This window comes from Loxodonta africana, chromosome 9 (genome assembly GCF_030014295.1).
Source record: "Loxodonta africana isolate mLoxAfr1 chromosome 9, mLoxAfr1.hap2, whole genome shotgun sequence".
NCBI classification, from domain to species: Eukaryota; Metazoa; Chordata; class Mammalia; order Proboscidea; family Elephantidae; genus Loxodonta; species Loxodonta africana.
In genome coordinates this window covers 10,252,575-10,279,758 of record NC_087350.1, presented here as the reverse complement: position 1 = coordinate 10,279,758, position 27,184 = coordinate 10,252,575, and the positions used below count along the sequence as shown (strand labels likewise).

The window sequence follows — 27,184 nt, the reverse complement described above, 5'->3', positions numbered from 1 at the left end:
CATTCTTTTCAGTGTTATCCATAATTGGTTATGATCCACACAGTCAAATGCCTTTTCATAGTTAATACAACACAGGTAAACATCTTTCTGGTATTCTTTGCTTTCAGCCAAGAATCATCTGACATCAGCAATGATATCCCTCGTTCCACGTCTTCTTCTGAATCGAGCTTTACGTTCTGGCATTCTGTTGTTGATGTATGCTGTGACCATTTTTGTGAATTATCTTCAGCAAAATTTTACTTGCGTGTGATATTAATGATGTTGTTGTTGTTCTTAGGTGCCGTCGAGTCGGTTCCAACTCATAGCGACCCTGTGCACAACAGAACAAAACACCGCCCGGTCCTGCGCCATCCTCACAATCTTTGCTATGCTTGAGCCCGTTGTTGCAGCCACTGTGTCAATCCATCTTATTGATGGTCTTCTTGTTTTTTGATGACTCTCTACCAAGCGTGATGTCTTTCTCCAGGGGCTTATCCCTCCTGATAACATGTCCAAAGTATGTGAGATGTAGTCTCGCCACCCTTGCTTCTAAGGAGCATTCTGGCTGTACTTCTTCGAAGATAGATTTGTTTGTTCTTTTGGCACCACACAGTCCATGTATATTCAATATTCTTCGCCAACACCACAATTCAAAGGCGTCAGTTCTTCTTTGGTCTTCCTTATTCAATCGACCAGCTTTCGCATTCATGTAAGGTGACTGAAAACACCATGGCTTGGGTCAGATGCACCTTAGTCCTCAAGATGACAACCTTGCTTTTCAATACTTTAAACAGGACTTTTGCAGCCAATTTGCCCAATGAGATGTGTCCTTTGATTTTTTTGACTGCTGCTTCCAAAGGTGTTGATTGTGGACCCAAGTAAAATGAAATCCTTGACAACTTCAACCTTTTCTCCATTTATCATGATGTTGCTAATTGGTCCAGTTGTGAGGATTTTTGTTTTCTTTATGTTGAGGCTATGGTCTTTGATCTCCATCAGTAAGTGCTTCAAGTCCTTTTCACTTTCAGCAAGCAAGGTTGTGTCATTTGCATAACTCAGGTTAGTGAGGAGTCTCCCTCCAATTATGATGCCCCATTCTTCTTCATATAGTCCAGGTTCTCAGATTATTTGCACAACATACAGATCAAATAGATATGGTGAAAAGATACAACCCTAATGCACACCTTTCTGGACTTTATGCCACGGAGTATCTCCTTGTACTGTTCAAATGACTGCTGCTTGGTCTATGTACAGGTTCCTCATGAGCACAATTAAGTGTTCTGAAATTCCCATTATTTGCAGTGATAGCCATAATTTGTTATGATCCACACTGTAAAATGCCTTTGCATAGTCAATAAAACAGAGGTAAATATCTTTCTGGTATTCTCTGCATATACTTTACCCATACAATCCTTCAGCATTGCATCTCAAGGCTTGAATTTTTTCTTCAGTTCTATTAGCTTGGAAAATGCCAAGTGTATTCTTCCCTTTTGGTTTTCTAACTCCAGGTCTTTGCGCATTTCATTGTAACATTTTACTTTGTCTTCTCAAGCCACCCTTTGAAATCCTCTGTTCACCTCTTTCACTTCATCATTTCTTCCTTTCACTTGAGCTACTCTATGTTCATGGGCAAGTTTCACAGTCTTTTCTGACATCTCTACTCACGTCACTTTCTTGCCTGTCTTTTTAATGACTTTTTGATTTCTTCATGTCCTTGATGTCATCTCACAAATTGTCTTGTCTTTGGTCATGAGTGTTCAATACATCAAGTCTATTTGAGATGTTCTCTAAATTCAGGTGGGATATACTCAACATCATACTTTGGCACTCCTGAACCTCTTTTAATTGTCTGCAGCTTCAACTTGAACTTGCCTATGAGCAACTGATGATCTGTTCCACAGTGGGCCCTTGGCCTTGTTCTGACTGATGATATTGAGCTTCTTCATTGTCTTTTTCAACAGATGTAGTTGATTTGATTCCTGTGTGTTCCATCTGGTGAGGGCTCACGAGTATAACTGCCATTTATGTTGCTGAAAAAAGGTATTTCCAATTAACAGGTTGTTAGTCCTGCAAAATACTATCATGCAATATCTAGCATCCTTTCTATCACCAAGGCTATATTTCTAACTACTGATTCTTCTTTGTTTCCAACTTTTGCATTCCAATCACCAGTAATTATCAATGTGTTTTAACTGCATATTTGATCAATTTCAGACTGCAGGAGTTGGTAAAAACCTTCAGTTTCTTCATCTTTGCCATTAGTGGTTAGTAAGTAAATTTGAATAGTCATATTAACTGGTCTTCCTTATAGGTATATGGATATTATCTTATCACTGACAGCATTGTACTTGAGGATAGATCTTGAAAGGTTCTTTTTGACAATGAATGGGACAGCTGTTCCTTTTCAAATAGTCTTTCCAAGCATAGTAGATTATATGATTGTCTGATACAAAATGGCCAATATCAGTCCATTTCAGCTCACTAATGCCTAGGATATCGATCTTTAAGAGTTCTATTTCATTTTTGACAACTCCCAATATTCCTAGATTGATACTTCATACATTCCACATTCTGATTATTTATGGATGTTTGCAGCTGTTTCTTCTCATTTTGAATCATGCTGCATCAGCAAATGAAGGTTCCAAAAGCTTTACCCTGTCCAGTCATTAAGGTTGACTACCTTCAGGAGGCAGCCCTTCCCCAGTCATATTTTAAGCTCTTTCCAACCCGAGGGGCCCACCTTTGGTCACTACATCAAATATATTCCGATGTTATTCATAAAGTTTTCATTGGCCAATTTTTTTAGAAGTATAGCACGTCTTTCCTCCTAGCCTGTCTTTGTCTGGAAGTGTTGCTGAAACTTTTCCACCATGCTGGTATTTTAAATATCAGTGGCATAGCTTCTTATTCAAATTGAACAACTTCTACTGATCAAGATTCAAGTTCATTGACTATTGCATCTCAAATTTGCTATTTATCGCATCCAGTACATTTTTGTTATTATACTTCTTGATTCTAAAATTTCCATTTGGTCCTTTTTTATATGTCCTATTTCTTTTTTGACACAGTGTCTTTTTGCATTTGTTTCAAGAGTATTCTTGATTGCTTGTTACAGTATTTCTGTACTAAAAACCAAAAACAACCAAACAAACCAGCCAACTGCCATCTACTCGATTCCGAACTCATGGTTACCCTCTAGGACAGAGTAGAACTGCCCTATACGATTTCCAAGGCTGTAGATCTTTATGGAAGCCAGCTCGCACATCTTTCTTCCATGAAGCAGCTGGTGGGTTTAAACCACTGACTTTTCAGTTAGCAGCTGAATACCTGGTTTAACTCCCACATGTCTGTCAGTATGTCACACTGTGGGAGCTTGTGTGTTGCTGTGATGCTGGAAGCTATGCCACCGGTATTCAAATACTCGCAGGATCACCCATGACAGACAGGTTTTAGCTGAGCTTCCAGATTAAGACAGCCTAGGAAGAAGGACCCGGCAGTCTAATTTTGAGAAGAATTAGCCAGTGAAAACCTTATGAATAGCAGTGGGACACTGTCTGATATAGTGCCAGAAGATGAGCCCCCCAGGTTGGAAGGCACTTAAAATATGGCTGGGAAAGAGCTGCCTTCTCAAAGTAGAGTCAACCTTAATGATGTGGATAGAGTCAAGCTTTCAAGACCTTCATTTGCTGATGTATCATGACTCAAAGTGAGAAAAAACAGCTGGAAACACCCATTAATAATCAGAATCTAGAATGTGCGAAGTATAACTCTAGGAAAATTGAAAATCATCAAAAACGAAATGGAATCCATAAAGATTGATATCCTAGGCATTACTAGTGAGCTGAAATGGACCAGTATTGGTCATTTTCAATTTGACAATCATATGGTCTACTATGCTGGGAATGACAACTTGAAGAGGAATGGTATTGCATTCATCATCAAAAAGAACATTTCAAGATCTATCATGAAGCACAATGCTGTCAGTGATGGGATAATATCCATACGTCTACAAGGAAGATCAGTTAACACAACTATTTTTCAAATTTATGCACCAACCAAAGGTGAAGAAATTGAAGATTTTTACCAACTTCTGCAATGAAGAATTATCATTGCAATCAGGATGCATTGATAATTACTGGTGATTGGAATGTGAAAGTTGGAAACAAAGAAGGATTGGTAGTTGGAAAATATGGCTCTGATGATAGAAATGATGCCAGAGATTGCATGATTGAATTTGCCAAGACCAACAACTTCTTCCTTGCAAATACCTTTTTCACCAACATGAACAGTTACTATATACATGGACCTCACTAGATGGAACACACAGGTATCAAATCGATTACATTCGTGGAAGGAGATGATGGAGAAGCTCAATACTGTCAGTCAGAACGAGGCCAGTGGCCCACTGCGGATCAGACCATCAATTACTCATGTGCAGGTTCAAGTTTAAACTGAAGAAAATTAGAACAAGTTGAGGAGGGCCAAAGTACAACCTTGAGTATATCCCACTCAAGAATTTAGAGACCACCTCAAGAATACATTTGACGTGTTGAATGTTAACGATAGAAGACCAGATCAGTTGTGAAATGACATTAAGGTCATCATACATGAAGAAAGCAAAAGATCATTAAAAGACGAGAGAGAAAAAAAAGACCTAAATGGGTATCAAAAGAGACTCTGAAACTTATTTTTGAATGTCTAGTAGCTAAAGCAAATGGAAAAATGATAAGTGAAAGAGCTGAAAAAAATTCAAAGGGTGGCTGGAAAAGACAAAGTAAATTATTTTGATTACGTGCTCAAAGACCTGGAGATAGAAAACCAAAAGGGAAGAACACGCTCAGCATTTCTCAAGCTGAAAAAACTGAAGAAAAAATTCAAGCCTTGAGTTGCAATACTGAAGAACTCTATGGGGAAAATATTAAATGACACAGAAGTATTAAAAGAAGATGGAAGGAATACACACAGTCACTATACCAAAAAGAACTGGTCGATGTTCAACCATTTCAGGAGGTAACATATGATCAGGAACCACTGGTACTGAAGGAAGAAGTCCTAGCTGCACTGAAGGCATGGGCGAAAAACAAGGGTCCAGGAATGGACAGAATACCAATTGAGATGTTTCAACAAACGGATGCAGTGCTGGAAGTTCTTAATCCTCTATGTCAAGGAATTTAGAAGACAGCTACCTGACCAACTGACTGGAAGAGATTCATATTTATGCCTATTCCCAAGAAAGGTGATCCAACTGAATGTGGAAATTATTGAACGGTATCATTACTATTGCACGCAAGCAAAATTTTGCTGAAGATCATTCAAAAATGCCTGTAGCAATATATCTACAGGGAGTTGCCAGAAATTCAAGCCGGTTTTAGAACAGGATGTAGAAGCATGGATATCATTGGTGATGTCAGACAGATCTTGGCTGAAAGCAGAGAATACCAGAAGGATGTTTACCTGTGCTTTATTGACTATGCTAAGGCATTCGACTGTGTGGATCATAACAAATTGTGGATAACACTGCAGATAATGGGAATTCCAGAACACTTAATTATGCTCATGAGGAATCCGTACACAGGTCAAGAGGTGTCGTTTCAACAGAATGAGGGGATTTTGCGTGGATTAAAGTCACGAAAGGTGTGCATCAGGGTTCTATCCTTTCACCATACCTATTCAATCCGTATGCTGAGCAAACAGTCCGAGAACCTGGACTATATGACGAAGAATTGGATATCAGGAGTGGAGGGACTCATTAATAATCTGTATTATGCAGATGACACAACCTTGTTTGCTGGAAGGGAAGAGGACTTGAAGCACTTACTGATGAAGATCAAAGACCACAGCCTTCAGAATGGATTACACTTCAACATAAGGAAAACAAAAATCCTCACAACTGTACCAATAAGCAACTTCATGATAAACGGAGAAAAGGTTGAGGTTGTCAAAGTTTTTATTTTACTTGGATGCACAATCAACACCCATAGAAGCAGCAGTCAAAAAATCAAAAGATGCATTGCACTGGGCAAATCGGCTCCAAAAGACTTCTTTGAAGTGTTGAAAAGCAAAGATGTCACCTTGAGGACTAAGGTGCACCTGATCCAAGCCGTGGTGTTTTCAATTGCCTCATAGGCACGCGAAACCTGGACAATGAATAAGGACGACCGAAGAAGAACTGATGCCTTCGAATTGTGGTGTTGATGAAGAATATTGAATATACCACAGACTGCCAAATGAACGAAGAAATCTGTCTTGGAAGAAGTACAACCAGAACGCTCCTTAGAAGCAAGGATGGTGAGACTACATCTCACATACTTTGGACATGTTATCAGGAGGGACCAGTCCCTGGAGAAGGACATCACGCTTGGTAAAATAGAGGGTCAGAGACAAAGAGGAAGACCTTTAAAGAGACGGACTGACACAGTGGCTTCAACAATGTGCTCAAGCATAGCAATAAATGGGAGGAAGGCGCAGGACCAGGCGGTGTTTCATTCTGTTGTACATGGGGTTGCTATGAATCGGAACTGGCTTGACAGCGCCTAACAACAACAGCCAGCTGGTTTAAAGTCCATCAGATAATTAGAACCTCTGTGTCTTGTTGGAATTGGTAACTATTAGTTGTCATTTTCCGCGCAAGCTGAGATTTTCCTGGTTTTTCGCACGCTAAGTAGTTTTGGATTTGTCCTAGATATTTTGAACATAATGTTAACAAATTCAGAGTTTTGTTTAATTTTTATGGAAGGTGTTGATATTTTTATTTTTATTTTTTGCAGTCAGTTGAACCGTTTGGGCTTTGGCCACACATTCCAGTCTGCTTTCTGTGGGCTGTGGCTCTAATGTCAGTTCAGTTTTCAAACCATTTGCAGGGTTATTCAGATCTGCCTCACTCGTTCACCACCCAGTGGTCAGTCTGGGTCCTGGTCTCAAGCTTGTTAGCTCAGTTCTCAAATTCTTTGTTCTACTATTTACCATCAGAAGCACATCTCTGGGCTGAGCTCAGGACTTTGTAAACAACTTTATAGTGTCACTTTCCTGAACTCTTCCGTCTTTGTGATCTTCTAGGTACTTTCCAGTTCCCAGATGTTCCCTTTTAAATCCTACAACTAGAAAATGGGGGTTCCCCTTGCCCTGCTCTGAAATGCATTTCTGCAATTGCACCTGTGTCCAAGGGCAAGCAGTGAGTGAATAAAGAAAAGGAAAAAAAAAAAAAAACAACAACAGTGTCTGTCCACTATCGGAGCCACAATAGCTTTTGTGGGCTCCTGATGTGGCCACTGCCACTGCCACCATTGGATTGCCTGGTGGCTAGGGCCTCAGAAAACAGAGAAAAGGGGAAAAAAATGAAATTACTGCACTCTCTCTGAGTGTTAGGAACTCCATTTCCTACTCCTTCAGTCAGGTCTACAGGGCTTCCCCTGGATCTTTCTGTTTGTGACTTGCTGCCCATGTCTAAGTTGGCTAAGAGACACTTAAGTAAAAAAATAAATACTGAATTCTGGTTTTCTTCCCTTACCTGCCTGCTAGTATTTACTTTTTAGAGTCCTGAAACAGCAGCTTCATGCATCCCCTCCAGGTTCTGTAACAGGGTTTGATGGGAGCGTGTACTTACTTGATTTTACCCAGAAGCTGAACAGAAGATTTCAAAGGGTGGCTGGAAAAGACAAAGTAAAGTAGTATGATGACATGTGCAAAGAGCTGGAGATAGAAAACCAAAAGGGAAGAACACACTCAGCATTTCTCAAGCTGAAAGAACTGAAGAAAAAATTCAAGTCCTGAGTTGCAATACTGAAGGATTCTACATGGAAAATATTAAATGATGCAGGAAGCATCAAAAGAAGATGGAAGGAATCCACAGAGTCACTATACCAAAAAGAATTTGTCGATGTTCAGCCATTTCAGGAGGTAACATATGATCAAGGACCGATGGTACTGAAGGAAGAAGTCCAAGCTGCGCTGAAGGCATTGGCAAAGAACAAGGCTCCGGGAATTGACAGAATACCAACTGATATGTTTCAATGAACAGATGCAGCATTGGAAGTGCTCATTCGTCTATGCCAAGAAATTTAGAAGACAGCTACCTGGCCAACTGACTGGAAGAGATCCATATTTATGCCTATTCCCAAGAAAGATGATCCAACCAAATGTGGAAATTATCAAACAGTATCATTAATATCACACGCAAGTAGAATTTTGCTGAACATCATTCAAAAGTGGCTGCAGCGGTATATCGACAGGGAACTGCGAGAAATTCAAGCTGGATTCAGAAGAGGACATGGAACCAGGGATATTATTATGATGTCAGATGGATCCTGGCTGAAAGCAGAGAATACCAAAGGATATTTACCTGTGTTTTATTGACTATGCTAAGGCATTCGACTGTGTGGACCATTACAAATTATGGATAACATTGCAAAGAATGGGAATTCCAGAACATTTAATTGTGCTTATGAGGAACCTGTCCATAGATCAATAGGCAGTCATTGAACAGAACAAGGGGATACCGCATGGTTTAAAGTCAGGAAAAGTGTGCATCAGGGTTGTATCTTTTCACCATACCTGTTCAATCTATATGCTGAGCAAATAATCCGAGAAGCTGGGCTATATGAAGAAGAACGGGGCATCGGGATTGGAGGAACACTCATTACCAACCTGAGTTATGCAGATGACACAACCTTGCTTTATGGAGATCAAAGACCAGAGGCTTCAGTGTAGATTACACCTCAACATAAAGAAAACAAAAATCCTCACAACTGGACCAATAAGCAACATTATGATAAACAGAGAAAAGATTGAGGTTGTCAAGGATTTCATTTTACTTGGACCCACAATCAACACCCATGGAAGCAGCAGTCAAAGAATGAAAAGATGCATTGCATTGAGAAAATCGGCTGCAAGAGTTCTCTTTAAAGTGTTGAAAAACAAAGATGGCAGCCTGAGGACTAAGGTGTGCCTGACCCAAGCCATGGTGCTTTCAATCGCCTCACATGCGTGCAAAAAGCTGGACAGTTGGATAAGGAAGACTGAAGAAGAACTGATGCCTTTGATTTGTGGTGTTGGTGAAGAATATTGAATATACCATAGACTGACAAAAGAACAAATAAATCTGTATTGGAAGAAGTACAGCCAGAATGCTCCTTGGAAGCAAGGACAGCAAGACTATGTCTCACATATTTTGGATGTCTTGTCAGAAGGGATTAGTCCCTGGAGAAGGACATCATGCTCGGTAAAGTAGAGGGTCAGCAAAAAAGAGGAAGTGCCTCAACAAGATAGGTTGACGCAGTGGCTCCAACAATGGGCTCAAGCATAACAACAACCGTTAAGGATGGTGCAGGACTGGGCAGTGTTTCATTCTGTTGTGCACAGGGTCACTATGAGTCAGAACCAACTCGTTGACACCTAACAACAACAACAACCCAGAAGCAGAACTGTGGTCTGCATTTTTATGTCGAGTGAGAAAAGAAGTTCTCAGTATATCATCAGACAAAACGAGTTAATATTCTTTGCTACATTTTGGTTATCCATGTGTTAATATTTTTATTATCTGAAATAGGAAGCACCTACATTATTTTCAATAGCAAAGTTCCGAAGCACCAGAATTTTCTCATAGAGTGACATCCTACACAGAACTTTAAACAGTCCCAGGGAGGGTCAGGGTTCCACAGACCCTGCTGAGGTCTTGCCAGGCACAGAGATCAGCATGGCCACTAGCCTCTACGCCTGTATTTAGAATCCCATTTGTGAATGAGTTCTCCTTGTTGTGTTAATGAGGGTGGATTAGTGTAGGGTGTGTCTTGAGTCAATCTCTTTTTTGAGATATAAAAGAGATTAAACAAACAAGCAAGAAGGCAGAGGGAACACAGATGCCAAGCCACATGGAGAGCTACAAGGAACCAGGAAACAAGCTGAAGACACAAGGACCTTCCCCCAAAGCCAAAAGAGAGAGAAAGCCTTCCCCTAGAGCTGGCGCCCTAAATTTGGACTTCTAGCCTCCTACACTGTGAGAAATTAAGTTTGTTAAAGCCACCCACTCGTGGTACTTCTGTTACAGCAGCACTAGATAATGAAGACAGAATTTGATACCAAGTAGTAGGGGTGCTGCTCTAACAGATACTTAAAATGTGGAAGTGGTTTTGGAATTGGGTAATGGGGAGAGGCTGGAAGAGTTTTAAGGTGCCTTTTTAATAAAGTCGAGCCCTGGTAGCCTAGTGGTTAAGAGCTCGGCTGCTAATCAAAAGGGAGGCAGTTCAAATCCACCAGCTGCTTCTTGGAAACCCTATGGGGCAGTTCACTCTGTCCTATAGGGTCACTATGAGTCAGCACCAACTCGACGGGCATCTAACAGCAGCAATAGTTAAAGTCCAGATTGCCTTGAGGAGACTGTTGGTAGAATTATGGACGCCAAAGGCAGTTCTAGTGAGGGCTCAGAAGGAAGTTATCAAAGCTATAGAGAAAGTCTCTATCATCTCAGAGAATACATATGGTGCCAGCAACAAAATGTTGCTAGAAATGTGGATGTTAAATGTGCTTCAGGCAAGGTTTTAAAAGAAAATGATTAACATGTGATTAGACAATGAAGGAAAGGCAATGCTTTTTATGCAGTGGCAAAGAATTTGTCTGAATTCTGTTCAAATGTTTGGTGGAAGATAGAACTTACAAGTAATGAAGTTGGATATTTGCCTGAGGAGATTTTTAAGCAAGATCTTTAAGGGGCTGTGTGGTTTCTCCTTGCCACTTATAGTAAAAAGCAAGCAGAAAGAGATGGACTTAAAAATGAATTATGCAAGATGAAAATGGAACTTAAAGATCTGGAAAGTTCTGTTGCATCCCAGAATTTTCACCAAGGAGTGGCTATACAACCTTTTAAGCCTGTGACTGATGGACCTAACAGCTACCACAGCACGAAAGAGAACACTGCCTGCCTCTTGGAATTATATATTCAGGAAACAGGCCAAGGGAGCTACATTTGTTGTCCTCCAAGAATCTAAAAGGACCATCCCTAGAGAAGCTTGGAGATCAGCAGAATTGTTGGAAGGAGCAAGGGAAGCAGAGCTGCCTCAGTCTCAACGGGTATGGCCACAGCTTCCGGAGTCTCAAAGGGTAGAGCCACGGCCTCCTGGGTTTCAAAGAGTCAGATCTTCACCAGCTTGGTTCCAGAGTGTGGGGCTATAATTCAATTTAGCCAAGAGGATGGGGCCACTGCCAAAAGTTGAGGGGGTTGGGCTTCCATGCCCAAGTGGCAGAAATGGGGCCTTCCAGGACCAAGGGGGTGGGGCTGCCACTTAGATGGACAAGGAGAATGGGGCCACCCAAAGCCAAGGGAGCAGAATTGTCATCCCAGTGGGCCTGAAAGGCAGGCTAAAGCCCCAGACTGAGGAGCGTCCACCCAGAATCCAGAGGGCATGCCAACACCTAGAGTCTGGGAGGCAGGGTCATTGCCCAGGTGGCTTCAGAGAGTAGGGGGCTTCTTTTCAAGCCTTAAAAGCTAATACAATTTGTTCTGCTGGGTTTTAGAATTGCTTTGTTCCCGTTACCCCTTCTTTCCCTCCAGTTTCTCCCATTGTAACAGAAATGTTTACCTTGTGCCTGTTCCAGCATTGTACTTTGGAGGTAAATAACTTGTGTTCTAAATTTCACAGGTTCACAGATGAAGAGGAATTTTGCCCCAGGATGGGATACACCTGATATCTTATCCTTATTTGATTTAGATGGTTTAGAAGATGAGGTTTTGGACTTGGAGTTGATATGCAACTTTTGGGATAATGTGATGGGGTAAATGTGTTTTGCATGTAATAAGGACATGTGAGGCCCCAAGGGTGGAGTGTTATGGACTGAACTGTGTCCCCCCAAAATGTGTGTTATAAATCCTAACCTCTATGCTGGTGGTTATAATCCCACTTGGGAATGGGTTATCTGTGTTATTTTAATGAAGAAGGATTAGTGTAGGGTGTGTCTTGAGATGGGGGAAGATAGATGCCAAGTCACACGGAGGTCTCCAAGGAACCACGGAACAGAAGCTGAAGAGACAAGGACCTTACCCCAGAGCTGACAGAAAGAGAAAGCCTTCCCCTAGAGCCAAAGCCCGAATTCAAAATTTTAGCCTCCTAAACTATGGGAAAACAAATTTCTTTTGGCTAAAGCCATCCATTTGTAGTACTTCTGTAACAGTAGCACTAGATAACTAAGACAACCACACTCAGCAAATTACCCTGTACTTATTGGACATATATTAAATGTTTGCTGAGAAAGTGAAATATTATTTTCAGATGATTCCATTAGTCTCCACAATAGTAATTTGATTTAAATACTACATAAAAGAGACATAACATAGAGTAATATAATTTTTCTCAACTGCATTAGCAATACACAGTTTTTCTAAGTTAATGCATTACTAATGAAATATAGATTATCAGGGTAGATGGTATTTTTATGAAACCCATGCAGCTAAATTGTTCATAAAACATTGACAGATATTATTAGTAGCAGAGACAGTTCCTCTTGCTGCTACTTACTATCCCCCCGGCAGAGCAGAGGCCCCAGTGTATAAGCTGCTTCAGAATGTGGTCGGCCTGTGTCTGTCATCACGACCTGTGTGACTGGCAGGTGCTCCTTCTGGGAAAGGACTACTGTGTCACTGGTCCTAGAAAACAGCAACAACCACCTTAAAATTATTCTGAATAACATAAAATAAACAATAGTCTTACTGCAGTTCAAGAGGCCTTAAACTAAACTTATAAACACCAAAACAGTAGGGAAATCAAACTGCTCATCTGAACACTCACACACGTAGTGAGATATTTAATGACATCATCTGAGAACCAGAGACCATGATTCAGCCACAGGACCAGTTAAATGTGAACACGGGCGTAGGAAGGCAGATTACATTTTCAACGTAATTAAGCAGCAAACTGTTCTTTTAAAATTAGCCAATAAGTAAAACTTAAATGCAGAACTTACACATACAAGTGTGAGCATGAAAAAAACACCTGACTAGCAAGATTTATGTTTTTGATTCTCAGAATTTGATCATTAAATATCCATAAATTCTTACTGGGGTTACTAGGAGTTCCCTGACTTGTTGACTCCATAAATTTAAAAACAAAATTCTGATTCAAAACCAAGATGGAAGTCTGACACGATGCGCCCTTACATTAATAAATGGAATATGCATGGGAAAGTGTAGACAATGACTGTCCCCGTCCATCGCCAGAGAAACATTTACAGCTTGTCTTTTAACTACCAGGCCCTGTGTGTTGGAGATGTGGGCACAAAAAACACCACTGATGCACCAGGAAACCCAGTGGCTATTATAAATAATAATAATAATAGATCATGTAAGTAAATATTTGGGGAAACATTAGTACTTATGGTTCCAACACAAAAAGGCCTGGAGTAGGAGTCTGAGGACCTGGATCACAGGCTGACTGTACCACCACCTCCTCTCTGGGCAAAGTAAAAGGATTTGTCTACATTTTGCAATCTGCTCACATTTTTTATTGCCTACTTCAATTACATGAGCACTTCTGATTTACGGAAAAATAATGGTTTGTCTGGTTTATCTTTCTGATGCCCTGTATCTGTGTAGGACCTAGTAAGTCTGAATTCCTAACTATTACACAGCTGCCACTCAACTCCTATATACACAGGTTGAAGTTTTTGAAAGTGCTGCTATTGCAGGTTAAAAAAAAAAAGCAACTTTGTATAGTTCAGCCTAAGGGCTTTGTGGCAAAAAATCTGAATAACTGAATATTTAGTCATGGCATTAAAAGATTCTTTTGAGGTTTAACAGTTAAAATAAAAATTGAACTATATAAAAGTTTTATCCTGTTCCAAAAATTTAATAAAGTGGTCTGCCATCCAAATGGGGAGAAAAACTTTTATTGAATATGGCTATTTCCCAAGATCAGGCTAAAAAAATGAATGTGGCTTTATCTGGTTAAGTCCTAGTGACTCCTAATGAAGGGGCACAGGCAGGTCATCCCAAGCACATTAGCACTGGCTTTGCTGCAGGATGAGTGGTCAACAAGTTCGGTGTCATGGATTGAATTGTGTCCTCCCAAAATATCTGTCAACTTGGCTAGGTCATGGTTCCCAGTATTTTACGATTGTCTACCATTTTGTCATCTGAGGTGATTTCCCTATGTGTTGTAAATCCTATCACTATGATGTAATGAGATGGGTTAGCAGCAGTTATATTGATGAGATCTACAAAACTAAGCCAATCTCTTCTGAGATATAAAAGAGAGAAGCGAGCAGAGACATGGTGACCTCATATCACCAAGAACGCAGTGCCACTAGCAGAGAGTGTCCTTTGGACCTGAGGTTCCCATGCTGAGATGCTTCCAGATTAAGGGAAGACTGATGACAAGGACCTCCCTTCAGAGCTGGCAGAGAAAGAAAAGCCTTCCCCTGGAGCTGGTGACCTGAACTCGGACTTCTAGCCTACTGGACTGTGAAAGAATACACTTCACTTTGTTAAAGCCAAACACTCGTGGCATATCTGTTACAGCAGCACTAAACGACTAAGACTCTGCGTGTAGGTGAGTTGGCTGGAAATTTATTACAAATATGAGGATAACTCACCAAATTATTTCCTGGTGTTGAATATCAACCTATCTGTAAATACTACATATAAATACTACATAGAAGCATTTTAATTGCTGTGACTGCTATTTTGGCAGGATAGCCTAAAGGAAAAATATGACTGGATTAGTTATTCTTTTGAGGATCTTTGAATTTCTAAGAACCATTTACAGAAAAGCTACCCTTTAGTTCTGTCTTTAGCACTGATAATGCACGCAGAGTCCTGAAAATATATAAATAAAATCATCGTGCATGTTGTATGGATTAAGGCAGATACTGTAATACAGTCCTGTTCCTTTGTTGTTTGCAAAGTATCCTCAATCTGAGGAATTTTTAACAATTCTCATTTTAAAATTTATCATTAGTATAGGCCATTCCCAACTCCCCATGCATTATGCAGGGTTTAGGCCATTTGCCATGGTCACTAGTAATCTTAACTTTCTCCTCTCCACTTTTTCCACATTAATAACCACTGCATAAAACAACAGTTTTAAATATTCAGTAAGAGAATGTCCAAATCCTCTCTCTCTTTTTTTTTTAAGTTCCTAATGCTCTGGCAATTATTCTTACCCTTCATTGCTTTTCAGTAGACTTGTGGACTTTTTTGAGGCAAAACACAGCTTTGACTACTTTGGGTTGCTAGGAAAACTTAAAAGGGAAAAATAGTGAATCAACTTTCATTATTTAATAATTGTTTGGGGGAAAGATAGGCTGGTAAAAACACAATTATCATCATCCTCAGGTAACATACTTGGAAAGTTTCCCTGCATTCTGTTTGGTTTTGCTGTTCTGTGTGCTCATTCCTTTGCAAACTCACACTGTATTAACTACTATAGCCACGTCTGGTGGGCTTAATCTCCCCACCTTGCTTTTCATCTCCAGAATATCCATGCACCATTGTTTTTCCATGTAAATTTTAGAATCATCTTGCTACCAAACACATGGCATTTTTCCGGAATTAGAATCTAGAAATTTATTTGGGAAAGAGATACTTAGTTTTCCTATCCATAACAGTAGCATACCGCTCCATTTATTTAGGTCTTCTTAGACTCTTACAATAAAGTTTTATGATTTCTCTTTCATAAAAGTCTTGTATACTTTTGTTATATTTATCCCAAGTGATTTTTGTTGCTTTTGCAAGTGGTTTTTACTCCTTTTTCTTTTAATAACAAGTTCTTTTATAGGAATTCAATTATCATAAGATTCAGCAGCCTTACTATTATTAATTCCAATATTTCTGTGTAGTCTCTTGAGTTTTCTTTGTAGGCAACTATGTCTATGAATAATGCAATCTTTCTTTGTTTCTGATCTTTTATGTTTTTGAACTATGCCATATTTTTTTTAAAATCTTTTTATTATTTGTCTCTAACCCAACTGCACTGTTATCAAAGAACTGTCTCTACGGTACCAACTATGGTAAAATTTTTCAGTTTTGCTTTATGGAATATCAGGTTACGAGTTTGCAAAAACGTGCCATGTGTGCTTGAGAAAATTAGACAAATTTTTATTTTCTATATCTATCAAATGAAGTTGTTAATTTTGTTTTTAAAATATTCTATATCCATATGAATTTTTGTCCCTTTCATTTGCCAATTACTAAGTGATGTTTATTGAAACCTCTTCCTATCATAGTTAATTTGTGAACTTCTTCTTGTAGTTTCTTCTTGTAATTCTGTCAGTCTTTTCTTTATATATTTCAATGCATTGCTATTAGCAGTATACAAGTGTAGACCTGTTCTTTCTGGTGCTATTAAAGTGTCGTTATATAGTGAGCATCTTTGCCCACAATAAAACCCAAAGCCCACTGCCATTGAGTCGATTCCAACTCATAGCAACCCTATAGGACAGAGGAGAACTGCCCCATAGAGTTTCCAAGGAGTGTCTGGTGTATTCAGACTGCAGACTTCTTGGTTAGCAGCCATAGCACTTAACCACTACACCACCAGGGTTTTAGGGCTTTTTAAATTTGCCTACTTTTGTGTGTATTTGCCTGATAATTTTTTTAACCATTTTACTTTCAATATTCCTGGGTGTATAAACAGAATATATTTGTTCCTAATTCAATATGATATATATGGATTTAAAAGCTTATTTTACTCATATTTATTGTGCAAGATTACTCACGTATTTATTACCTTATTCTGTACTTGCTACTTTCTCTTCTTTTTAAAAATCTCACTCCTTTTCTTTTGGATTAACTGAGTTTTTAAAATCCCACTTTTCTTTTCTTTCCCCACTGACTTAAATATTCCATCCTCAATATTTATTCTTTACAGATTGCTCTTAAAAATTTTAATGCATGCACTTAAAACAATTTAATGCTAATAAATATTAACAAAAATTCCTTCAATATGTTATTAATGTCCAGTATTTTACCGCTTTTTTCTAACTACTGAATTAAGAAAATTCTTTACTCATATTTTTCTTGCATCTCAGACATTCCTTCTGGGCTTTTTCTTTCTTTCTGAAAACCATTCTTTATAAGTTCTTCTCGTGAGGTCTGTTGGTGGTAAACTTCCTCAGTGTGTGGACTTTCATTTTAGCCTCACTTTTGAAAACATCAAAACCAAACTAGTTATTGTTGAGTCGACTCCAACTTATGAGGACCCATGTGTGTCAATGGCTGATTTTTTAGAAGTAGATTGCTAAGCCTTTCTTCATGGGGGACTCAAACAGCCAACCTTCCAGATAGGGGCGTGCTAACCGTTTGCACCACCCAGAGACTTGAAAATATCAGCTGGGTATAATATTCTAGTTTGACAGTAATTTTATTTCAAACTGTAATGACAGTGTCCCAACATCTGTTGGCTACTCTCTTTATTGATGATGAGGGTCCATAGGCAGTCTATCCGTCTTTCCTTTTAGGAGTCTTTCTTTCATCTCTGCTTCTAACATTCTCTTTAGTGTTCTTCAATTTCACCGTGATGTGTCTAGATACGAATTTGCTTTTATTTATCCTGCTTGGCATTCCGATATAGTCCCAAATCTGGAAATTTCTCAGCGATTTCCCCATTTGATAGAAGACTGGAAACTATGGTAATTATTTCCAATCCTCTTTTGTAATATTAATCAGACACGTGTTCAATCTTCTCTAAATCACTTCTCCATGCCTTTCATATTTTCCATTTTTCTCTCTCTGTTCTATATGCCATGTCATTTATTTACATTTATTTTTCAGTTCACCAATTTTCTGATCACTTGTGTCTAATAGCTGATTCAACTCTTAAATTTTGATAATATTTTCATTTTTGAACATTCTTTTGGTTCTTTTTCAAATCATAATCATCTTTATTCATAGTATCTGATTACTTTCTCATGTTTCAATTCCATTATTTTTAAACAGCTAACATTTATTTTACTTTATATTTCTAATATACCTATTACCTGGAATTATTAGGCATTTGATTCTACTCTTTTTGTCTTCTTCTGATTCCCACTCATAGGAGCCTCTTTCCTCCTGAGTTTTGTAATACTGGACTGTGAACTCACGTTTGGTGACATTTTATCTGTGAAAATTCTGAGAGGCCTGGGGTAGGGCTCCAGTAAGAATTTCATATAACTTTACAATAAATTATGGTGCTGCCAACCTATGCCCACTTTAATTTAATCTCAGGGACATCCTAGGTAATGTAAACTTGAACTCCAAATCCGTGTGAAGAATTCTCAGGGAGTTGTGTGCCAATGGGAAGGTCTGTCCTCATCCACCATTTTTTAAGGGTCGTAGCCTTTTGAGACCTCCAGATGTGTGGGGAGTTTTGTGTTCCATATACCCCCTTCCATGGACTCAAGGTCTTGTTTGATTTTCCCTACGTGATCATTTAAAGACACGACTAAAGGTTAGGGAGGTCAGCAAACACCCTTGGTCAACCATGGGTTAGTTGTCTTATTAATAGGATTAAACCTAATTTTAAGAAGTCTGATATTTTACTTCCAGTGAATGGGAAACATTAATCAGGAACTCCCAGTTTGTCTTATTAGAGAAATAAAAATGCACATCATCAATTACTCACAGGGAAACAAAAATAGTTATCTTAATATTTTAGGCTGCAGATAGATTATATCATATTCATCAAAGCTTACATTTTTAACTTGCTGGAGCACACTTTAAGCTATTGCTTTCATTGCACTATCTTGTCCAATATCTGTCTAAGGCACATAGTTTAGACAATAAAAAAATGACAGCTTTCACAGGGAAATCATGTGGAAATCACCATTCATTCCGGTCAGCATCACAGTTGCAGTAATATTGAGAATCAAGGCAGTTCCCCTCTAATCCACAAGTACACTTTTGAGCATCAGGCAGAGAACTTCCCCAGTAACTGTGTGTTTCATTGGTTCTTCCAACCCACCAGCTCAGTGGGGTTCCATCTGAAAGACAAGTATGAGAGAGGTGACACCTACTTTGCCCCACACGACCTGCCTCCCCAATATAGCCCCTTTACTGTCTTCTATTTAAAAAACTGAGACATTATTTTAGAAGTGATCATATTTTAACTCTGATATAGGATATTTTTTAAGAAGGCTGAAAACTGTTTCAAAATATTTTAATGTCAGGACTTAAGTTATTGCCATATATTTTTAATTAGAAAATACACAAGTGGTTGTGCAGGCATGCTATTTACACTTTTCTCTTGAGCAGTCCCATGATGTGATTAATTCTGAAATAATATCGAAAAAAGAATTGTTATCAAAATAAAAACCAATTTATACACTGAATCTAAAATCTCTGAGATTATAAAATGCATATTGAAAGAATGCAATGTTATCAGGCAAAGATGAATTTCTTTCACTTTATTAGCTAAAATGCTGGTACTTCTTATTATGTCTTAACAGTTGAGTGTTTTCTTTTCTTGGGTTGAATGGCTTTGGTTCTTTATTTGGAAACTAAAAGAATGACACTGATGAGCCTCCTTCATGCCCGAGGTGAATCTTAAGGTTAGAACAAGGCTGAGCCAACCACAGCTCAGTTCATCATCTCCTCCTTGGTGCAACCCAAAGGCCACTTCCCTTCTACAGAATTTCGCATTTATGCTAAAGCTGGCGCCAAGACACCTGTGCAGGAATTACAGCACACTTTTTTTTAGGGTGAGAACGATTAGAAACTGGGGAGGCATGCAGGCAATATATCTTAAAAAGGGGACGGGTCGACAGAATCAGGGCAGACAGGGAAATGTAAGTGACATCATATCCACTGGCCCTGCAGAGATGTTCGTCCATTTTAGTGTTTGCTTTCAAACCTTTAAACTGGGACCAGCAGGCCCCCACTGAGGATCTGGCATGCACCCCAGCTTCTCCCTAACTTAAAGCTGCCACTGCTCCTCACAGTCTCCTCTGCTTCTGCTGCCGACCTACCTCATGGCTTATAAACGCATCAACTGCATTCACTGCCACCCACTGCTGGCCCAGCGGGAGAGAGTGCAAAGAAATCAATCAATATCTGCAGTCTTTTTCTTTAATGTGTTGAAAATTTATCTCCAGGGGGTGGCAGATCTTTTTACTTTAATAGATACTTGAGAGATATTTTTCTAAACGACCATTTTAAATACTTAATTATCCAACATTTATTCTTTCTGAGATTGAAGAGCAAATGAATTATACACAAATGCACAACTGCATGTTCACATCTGAATTTTCCATTCTCTATGTAAGAAAAGAAACATCAAAAGTTTTGAAAAGTGTTTTTAAAGGTACAAAATGCCTCTGTTCCCATTCAAGATTGCTGAGGGTACCCTAGAGAATTTGCATAAGAAATAATTAAGAAAAACATGAGAACAATCAGAAGTTGAAATGAAAACAAACAGGAGAGATAGCAATGGCCAGGACGAAGGGCTCCACTTGCTCTATTGTTTTAGCCCCTGGAAGATCATCCTTTCCAGGACAACAGCATTCACACTATACAGTGACTGAATAGTTTCCTACAACGTGAAAACTGTCTTATAACTTGCTCTTTAGCCACCTGTTATCACACCCCTGGTACTATTCCATCTCTGAGACCCCTAACATTGAGATTTTGGAGATGCCCAAGAACTAACAATGTTCCCTTGACTCTGACAAGATCTCAGACCCACCCCTCTTGTAAACCCAATTTGACCAAACAGCAGCCGCTGAACTTCGGCCCCAGCCTTGCTGCCCATATATCTAGTCCTGTGATTAACATAATCTCAGTTTCCTGATAACTTCTGAGAACTTGAACAGTGAGAAATTCTGGAAACAAAAGTGAATTTTAACTGACGTTATCCAATCTACTCAATAGCTTACATTCTTAAGCTATTTGCTCCCCACACTGCAGTCCTCTTGACCTGTGCTCCCACTGCAGCGTTCTGATGAAGGCTCCAGCTAAAGGCTATGGTTGTCTTTTTCTCTTCCACCCAAGGGTAGTGGCATCAGTGTCCACACACCCATTTGTGCCTACTGATAATGCAAAACAAATTGGTGCAACAATTTTAGGACTCCTAGGCTACACTATTTGCCTAACTCATCTCTACCCTAATTAAGAGCTTCTGGGAATACATAGGTCTGTACTAAATTTGCTTTTTTTTTGTACTAAATTTGGGAGTCCCTGAGTAGCAAAAATGGTTAATGCGCTTGGCTGCTAACTGGAAGGGTAGAGGTTCAAGTTCATCCAGAGGTGCCTTGGAAGAAAGGCCTGGTGATCTAATTCTGAAAAATCAGCCACCGAAAACTCTATGGAGCACAGTGCTACTCTGACCAATCAAACCAAACCCACTGCCGTCGAGTTGATTCCGACTCATAGTGACCCTTTAGGACAGAGTAGAACTGCCCGATAGAGTTTCCAAGGAGCACCTGGCGGATTCAAACTGCTGACCTCTTGGTTAGCAGCCGTAGCACTTAACCACTACACCACCAGGGTTTCCTGCTACTCTGACACACATGGCGTTTTCATGCATTGCAATGGGCTCAATGGCAATTGGTACTGGTACTGAATTTGTCTAAATTAAAAATTAAATCTGCATTAAAAATTCTCCAATGGCAGTACAGAAGGAATACTTGTAACCTGAGCATGCATAGATGATGAAGTCTCCTTTTTTTGTTTCTCTGGGAAAAGTTTAAAATTCTTTTCTCTTTTCATTGTTTTCCCCAAACCCAATTATATACAGTACTGGCTTTTGTTGCTGTTGTTGTTTGATGTATTTATATGGAAGGGATGATAACCAAGTTCAAGCCCAAAACCCATTGCTGTCGACTGGATCGCAGCTCCTATTGACCCTGTAGAGCAGAGTAGAACTGCCCTATAGGGTTTCCAAGGCTGTGAATCTTTACGGGAGCAGACCGTTACATCTTCCTCCTTTGGAGCGGGCTGGTGTGTTTGAACCACCAACCTTTCAGTTAGCAGCTGAGTGCTTCACCACTGCACCACGAGGGCTCCTTGACAATCAAGTAGTCAACCACAAATCAATAGGTAAACACTGACCCTGCATGTGGGAATTCTTTACCTATCCGGGTAAAGTTAATATGAGTGAGTCTTGCTCCTCAGTCCACTGGGTGATACTGTTTTCTGACGGTTAGCGGTTGATTCCCAAACCACTCTGCCTTTGCCTTGTCTTCCTTGGCTAAACCCAACTTGTGTTGTCCCATAGCAAAAAAAACCCACTGCCATCCAGTCGATTCCAACTCAGAGCAACCCTATAGGACAGAGTAGAACTGCCCCACAGGATTTCCAAGAGCAGATGGTGAATTCGAACTGCCAACCCTTTGGCTGCAGTCAAGCTCTTATGCACATAGCACTGATTTATTCTCTTGGAATTACCCCCCTCATTCTTCTGGGAACATATAATTTTAGCTCAGTGATCCATTTGACAACAGTCAACTAACAATAACTACTAAGCCCTCTAACTATAAATTCAATAAATTGGAGAGCTCCTAATAAGTACTATTTACTTCATGCACTTTTTTTTTTTAACTTCATGCACGTTATATATGTTGTGCAATCAAGTCTTGGCAAGGTTAGTGTCTCAACTCTGAAGACTCAGAAAGATTAAACAATTGTCCCAAGTTCCACAGTTACTGAGTGACAGGCTTGGAACTTGAACTCCGAGGACCCTACCTACCACTCTCTGCCCTCCTTATTCCCTGAGATCCCTGAGTAACCTTCAGAGAATGGGCAGACCAACCTCCAGAAAGCCAAAGGGGCTCCACAAAGGCAGCAAAGCTCAGGATGCCAACAAAATATCTCAAAGGGAGGAAATGTAAATCCAAACACAAAACAAAACAAAATCAACTACTAACAGATCTGGGAGTCCCTAAGTGGTGCAAACTATTAACATTAACACGCTTGGCTACTAACTGAAAGGTTGACGGTTTGAGTCTACCCAGGGGCCCCCTGACAACTGATATTAAAAGAGTTAAGCTGGCTGGTATCCTGACAAAATTGCATGATACCAACGACAAAAAACAAGCTGGTTCCTAACCAGTCAATTCCAACTCAGGGCTACCGCATGTACACCAGAACAGAACTGTGCTCCACGAGGTTTTCAGTGGCTGATTTTTCAGAAGTAGGTCATCAGGCCCTTCTTCTGAGCAGATGTGGATTAACCAGTAAGCAAGGTACGCACAGGCTTACTTGTGCTTACTTATTTTGATGTGGTGGAAACAGGTGAAATTGTGTACTACAGATTACTACGTAAGCACAAGCAAGCCCATGTGTACCCTGCTTATTGGGTAATCTGTCCCTGCCTCTGAAGCACCTCTGTGTGGACTCAAACCTCTACCCTTTCAGTCAGCAGCCCAGTTAACCGTTTGCACCACCCAGGGACTCCATGATACCAACACTGTTCCCTAATGAACAATAGCCTCAGACACTAAGAATCTCAGGAACAGAGAACTAAGCCATGTTGTTGGCAAGCTGCCCTAAGAGAAAACGAAAGTGTCAGGGCACTTCATTGTGGATGAACCCTGCACCCTAAGGGTCGGCTCAGTTGTCCAAATAATCTGGGAAGAGACTTCGGAGCATTCACGGCTTTGAGGGAAGAGCGGCAAATACTGACCATGCTGTTTGCTGCAAGGAGAAGCATCTCTGTAGCTCCCAGACTGTGACCTAGGTGCATGGACTCTGTGGCGGAGCCTATAATGTTGTGGGAATTAAAGTCTATGCTAGCTCGTTACTTACCTCGGGGAGATGAAAGCCTAGAATTCTTGCAATGGAAGGTCAGCTCCTGTTGGCAGTGGTCTGCACGGTTGATTATGGCCTGGAGCTGGTCCAGGCTGGCCGTGTAGTTGAAAAGCACAGGATGCAGGCTTTCTCCATCAGAGCTTTTGACCCTGGTCAAATGGGAGCCATTATGCTGCACTGAGGTCCAGGTGGTGTCTTGTGGGAAGAAAGGAGGAGGTGGCGGGGAAGGGAGACTGTGACTAACCAATACCAAAACCCAGTGCTGTCGAGTCGATTCCGACTCATAGTGACCCTACAGGACAGAGTAGAACTGCCCCGTAGAGTTGACTGTGACTAGGCTGAAATAATTAAATGCAAAAATCAGAAGCATATTTAATCTGAATTCTTTTTTTTTTTTTTTAAGTGATAATCTTTGAGATTGGAATCAACCAAAGGAGGATTCTTAAAAATGTTAATATTAGGGAATCTCTTTATAGAAATTTTTATTTCCATGTATCTACAGTAATTATTTTTGGTAATATTTGGTTGACAGTACAGCCAACATTCTAAGGTGAGTAGTCTTTAAAGTTCTATCATAAAATATCCAAAGTTATAAATAGAAGTTCTCGGCTCTTAAAAAAATGTTTATTTCCATTACTGTAAGAACAAGGCAGAACTTTTACTGTATATTTATCTTTTTAATAAACATATTCCTTAACTGATTGAGAATCTTTCTATTTAACAACCAAATAAGTGCATGGAAGATACATTGGGGGAACAAGTAGCTTATGTGATCATGCAAAATAACAGAAAATAAGTATTTCTGACAAAAATTGATTGATACAGTGTCATCAACTTATCTAGTGGTGAACACCCCAAAGAAACTAAAATACTTTAAGAATCTAATGTAACTATTCCTGGTAGTAACTATAGCTATATGGATCTCTGCTGGTGTGTTTCTGTAACTCTGATCACCTATATTTGACTGAAAGAAATTTTTAAAAATCAAGACACCCCATAATGTTTACAACACAAGAAAAACATCTCGACTTCTCTGAACACCGTGACAGTACAGATGCATGCACAGTACAGAAGGCCCACGACTCAGTCGGTAAAAAGCTGACTGGAAGCTGCCCTAACTGAACTGCATTTGTAACATTAAGTCACGTAACTCCTTCTGTAAAAATGTATTTTGTAAAATGGTCAGTCTACATACAAACTTGCCAAATTAGAGGGGCAGGAAACAGTCATGTGGAGTTTTTTTTAGATTATTTTTAATAGCTAAATACATGAACGAGGTTGAAAGGCCAAAACAACATTACAAGGAAACCACTGAGAAGTCCCCCACCCACCCCTCTTCCTGTGTAAGGAGTCTGTTTCCAGCCTGTGTTATATAAATGAGTCAACTTAGGTATCAGCCCCAAGTTGTTTACTTCTTCAAAGCGAGCTCAGTCCCATTAACCAAAAGATAAAAGTCCACCGGTGCCGAACTCAAATTTGTACATATTCAAGTGTTTAAAGAATGGCCCAAATGAGCAGAGTTTTACAGCTTCACATGCCCTGTGAAACTGTACCCAACATCTCTTTGTCCCAGGTAAGATCAAATCCTGTAGTTATAAGGCTGGTGAGGTGCTGCTGCCTTCGGAGCGCTCCACATTGCTATGGGAGGACCTCGCTTAGGACCAGGTAAGCCCTCCCCGCCTTTTCCTAGGTTTTCATGCCCTCTTCCCCTTTCGACTTGGCTACTAACCTAAAGTTTGGTGGTTCGAACCTGCCCAACAGTGCCTCAGAAGAGAGGTCTGGCAATCTGCTTCTGTAAAGATTATAGCCAAGAAAACCCTAAGGTGCAGTTCTTCTCTGTAACACATGGGGTCACGATGAATGGGAATAGGCTCAAAGGCAACAGGTTTTCCGCTTCCGGTGGCTCCCTGAGCCGCTTGGCTGTGGAAGACCTCCTGTTGTGGAGGACAGCTCCCTGCATTCAGCTGTCGATGCACTGGCCCCAATAAGCAGCTTGTTGTGCAACACCACTTCTCGATGGGGTCGTATCTTTTCCTTGATCAGTCCTGAATTCCCTCAAACTTACTACAGCTTGTCTGACATACCCATAAGGCATCAAATACAACCAGAGATCCAGGGAAAAGAACCACAAGAGCCATTGGAAATAACTCTGGTTCAAAGCCTAGAGAGCAACATCATAAAATATACAACCAGCTAGTAAGAACAAGAACAAACTGAGTCAGCATGGCTAAAGCAGTTTTATATTCAATTAGAAAAAAAGACTTCAAAGATCACCTCCCTCTCTCAGCTCATTAAAGGAGGCTGTGAGTGAATTCCATGGATTTTCTTCTTTAATCACATTTTTACTGAGCAGTTAAGATTTCAACATTTTCATGGAAAATTACTTAAATGAACCAGGCATTATTTTTTGCAACTACCTCCTCCAATTTGCCCTTAACCCCAGTGCCGTCGAGTCAATTCCGACTCATAGCAACCCTGTAGGACAGAGTAGAACTGCCCCATAGAGTTTCCAAGGAGCATCTGGCGAATTCAAACTGCCGACCCTTTGGTTAGCAGCCACCAATTTGCCCTTAGAGTTTCTTTGTTTCATTTGATATTAGAAACTCCAATCTGTCCTTAGAGTTTCTAATATCAAACAAAACAAAGACAAAAGGAATCCTGTGGAATACTGTATTCAACTTGAGAGTTCATCAATTATAAAGCCATTTTGTCATTTACTTTCATGGTTTATGGCATACAGAAAACGAATTGCCTGAATAGTTTATATTGATTGGTGGCCAGTATGATAGACTTGTGGTCTTGCACGGTTAGAATATAGTAATAGAATTTTTTTTTCAAGTAAAGAGAAGGCAAAGTTGAAAATAATCTCTAAAACTATTCTTCTGAAAAAAATAAAATAAATAACAACCCCAAACAGGAACACATTACGTTTCCCTAATATTCCACAATATATTATGTTCATAGATTTCAAAACTATTAGCTGAAAGGGACCTGTGAGATCGTGTAACCTTAGCTTTCATCAATGAGGACACCAATCAAGGAATTCAAATGATAAGCAAAACGGAAAAGTATATCCTTGTTATTCAGTACAGTATGGATCACAAATTAAATCTGAGGAAACTAATCTTAATAGTGGATACATTTTTAAATTTTTTGTACTATCCTTAAATTGGACCACATCAAAACCAGTTAGTTCCGACTCACTGGAGCCTGTTCGTCTGTATATAAGCAAGGAGACTACTGGGTGGATCCCAGTCCACCTTCTAACACTCAGGCAAATGAACACACAGCTATTTCATGATTTGGTTTGGTTAAGCAAAATATAAATAATAAAATTGACTCACCATATCATAGGACATCCATACTCGATGTTTATATTGCCAAATTATATCTACTTTGCAATTTTCAACATTTCCTGCACTTTATAACATACCTCAGAACTATGCAAGGAATCTTTTATAAGAAAACAGGTGGATGGATGGAAAAGGAACTTTTATTGTA

General features: G+C 39.7%; 1 protein-coding gene across 3 annotated transcripts in view; it reads right to left on the bottom strand.

The window, feature by feature from the left end:
• The window catches only part of LOC100664503 (contactin-associated protein-like 3), a 361,706-nt gene that overhangs the window by 50,936 nt on the left and 283,586 nt on the right, over nt 1–27,184 (bottom strand). For all 3 annotated transcript variants that reach the window (XM_064291046.1, XM_064291044.1, XM_064291045.1), the window contains 3 exons: nt 23,681–23,878; nt 18,765–18,921; nt 12,483–12,610 (listed from right to left, as the gene is read on the bottom strand). In XM_064291046.1, coding sequence (XP_064147116.1) covers nt 12,483–12,610; nt 18,765–18,921; nt 23,681–23,878 — 483 coding nt within the window. The remainder of the gene's footprint in view (nt 1–12,482; nt 12,611–18,764; nt 18,922–23,680; nt 23,879–27,184) is intronic.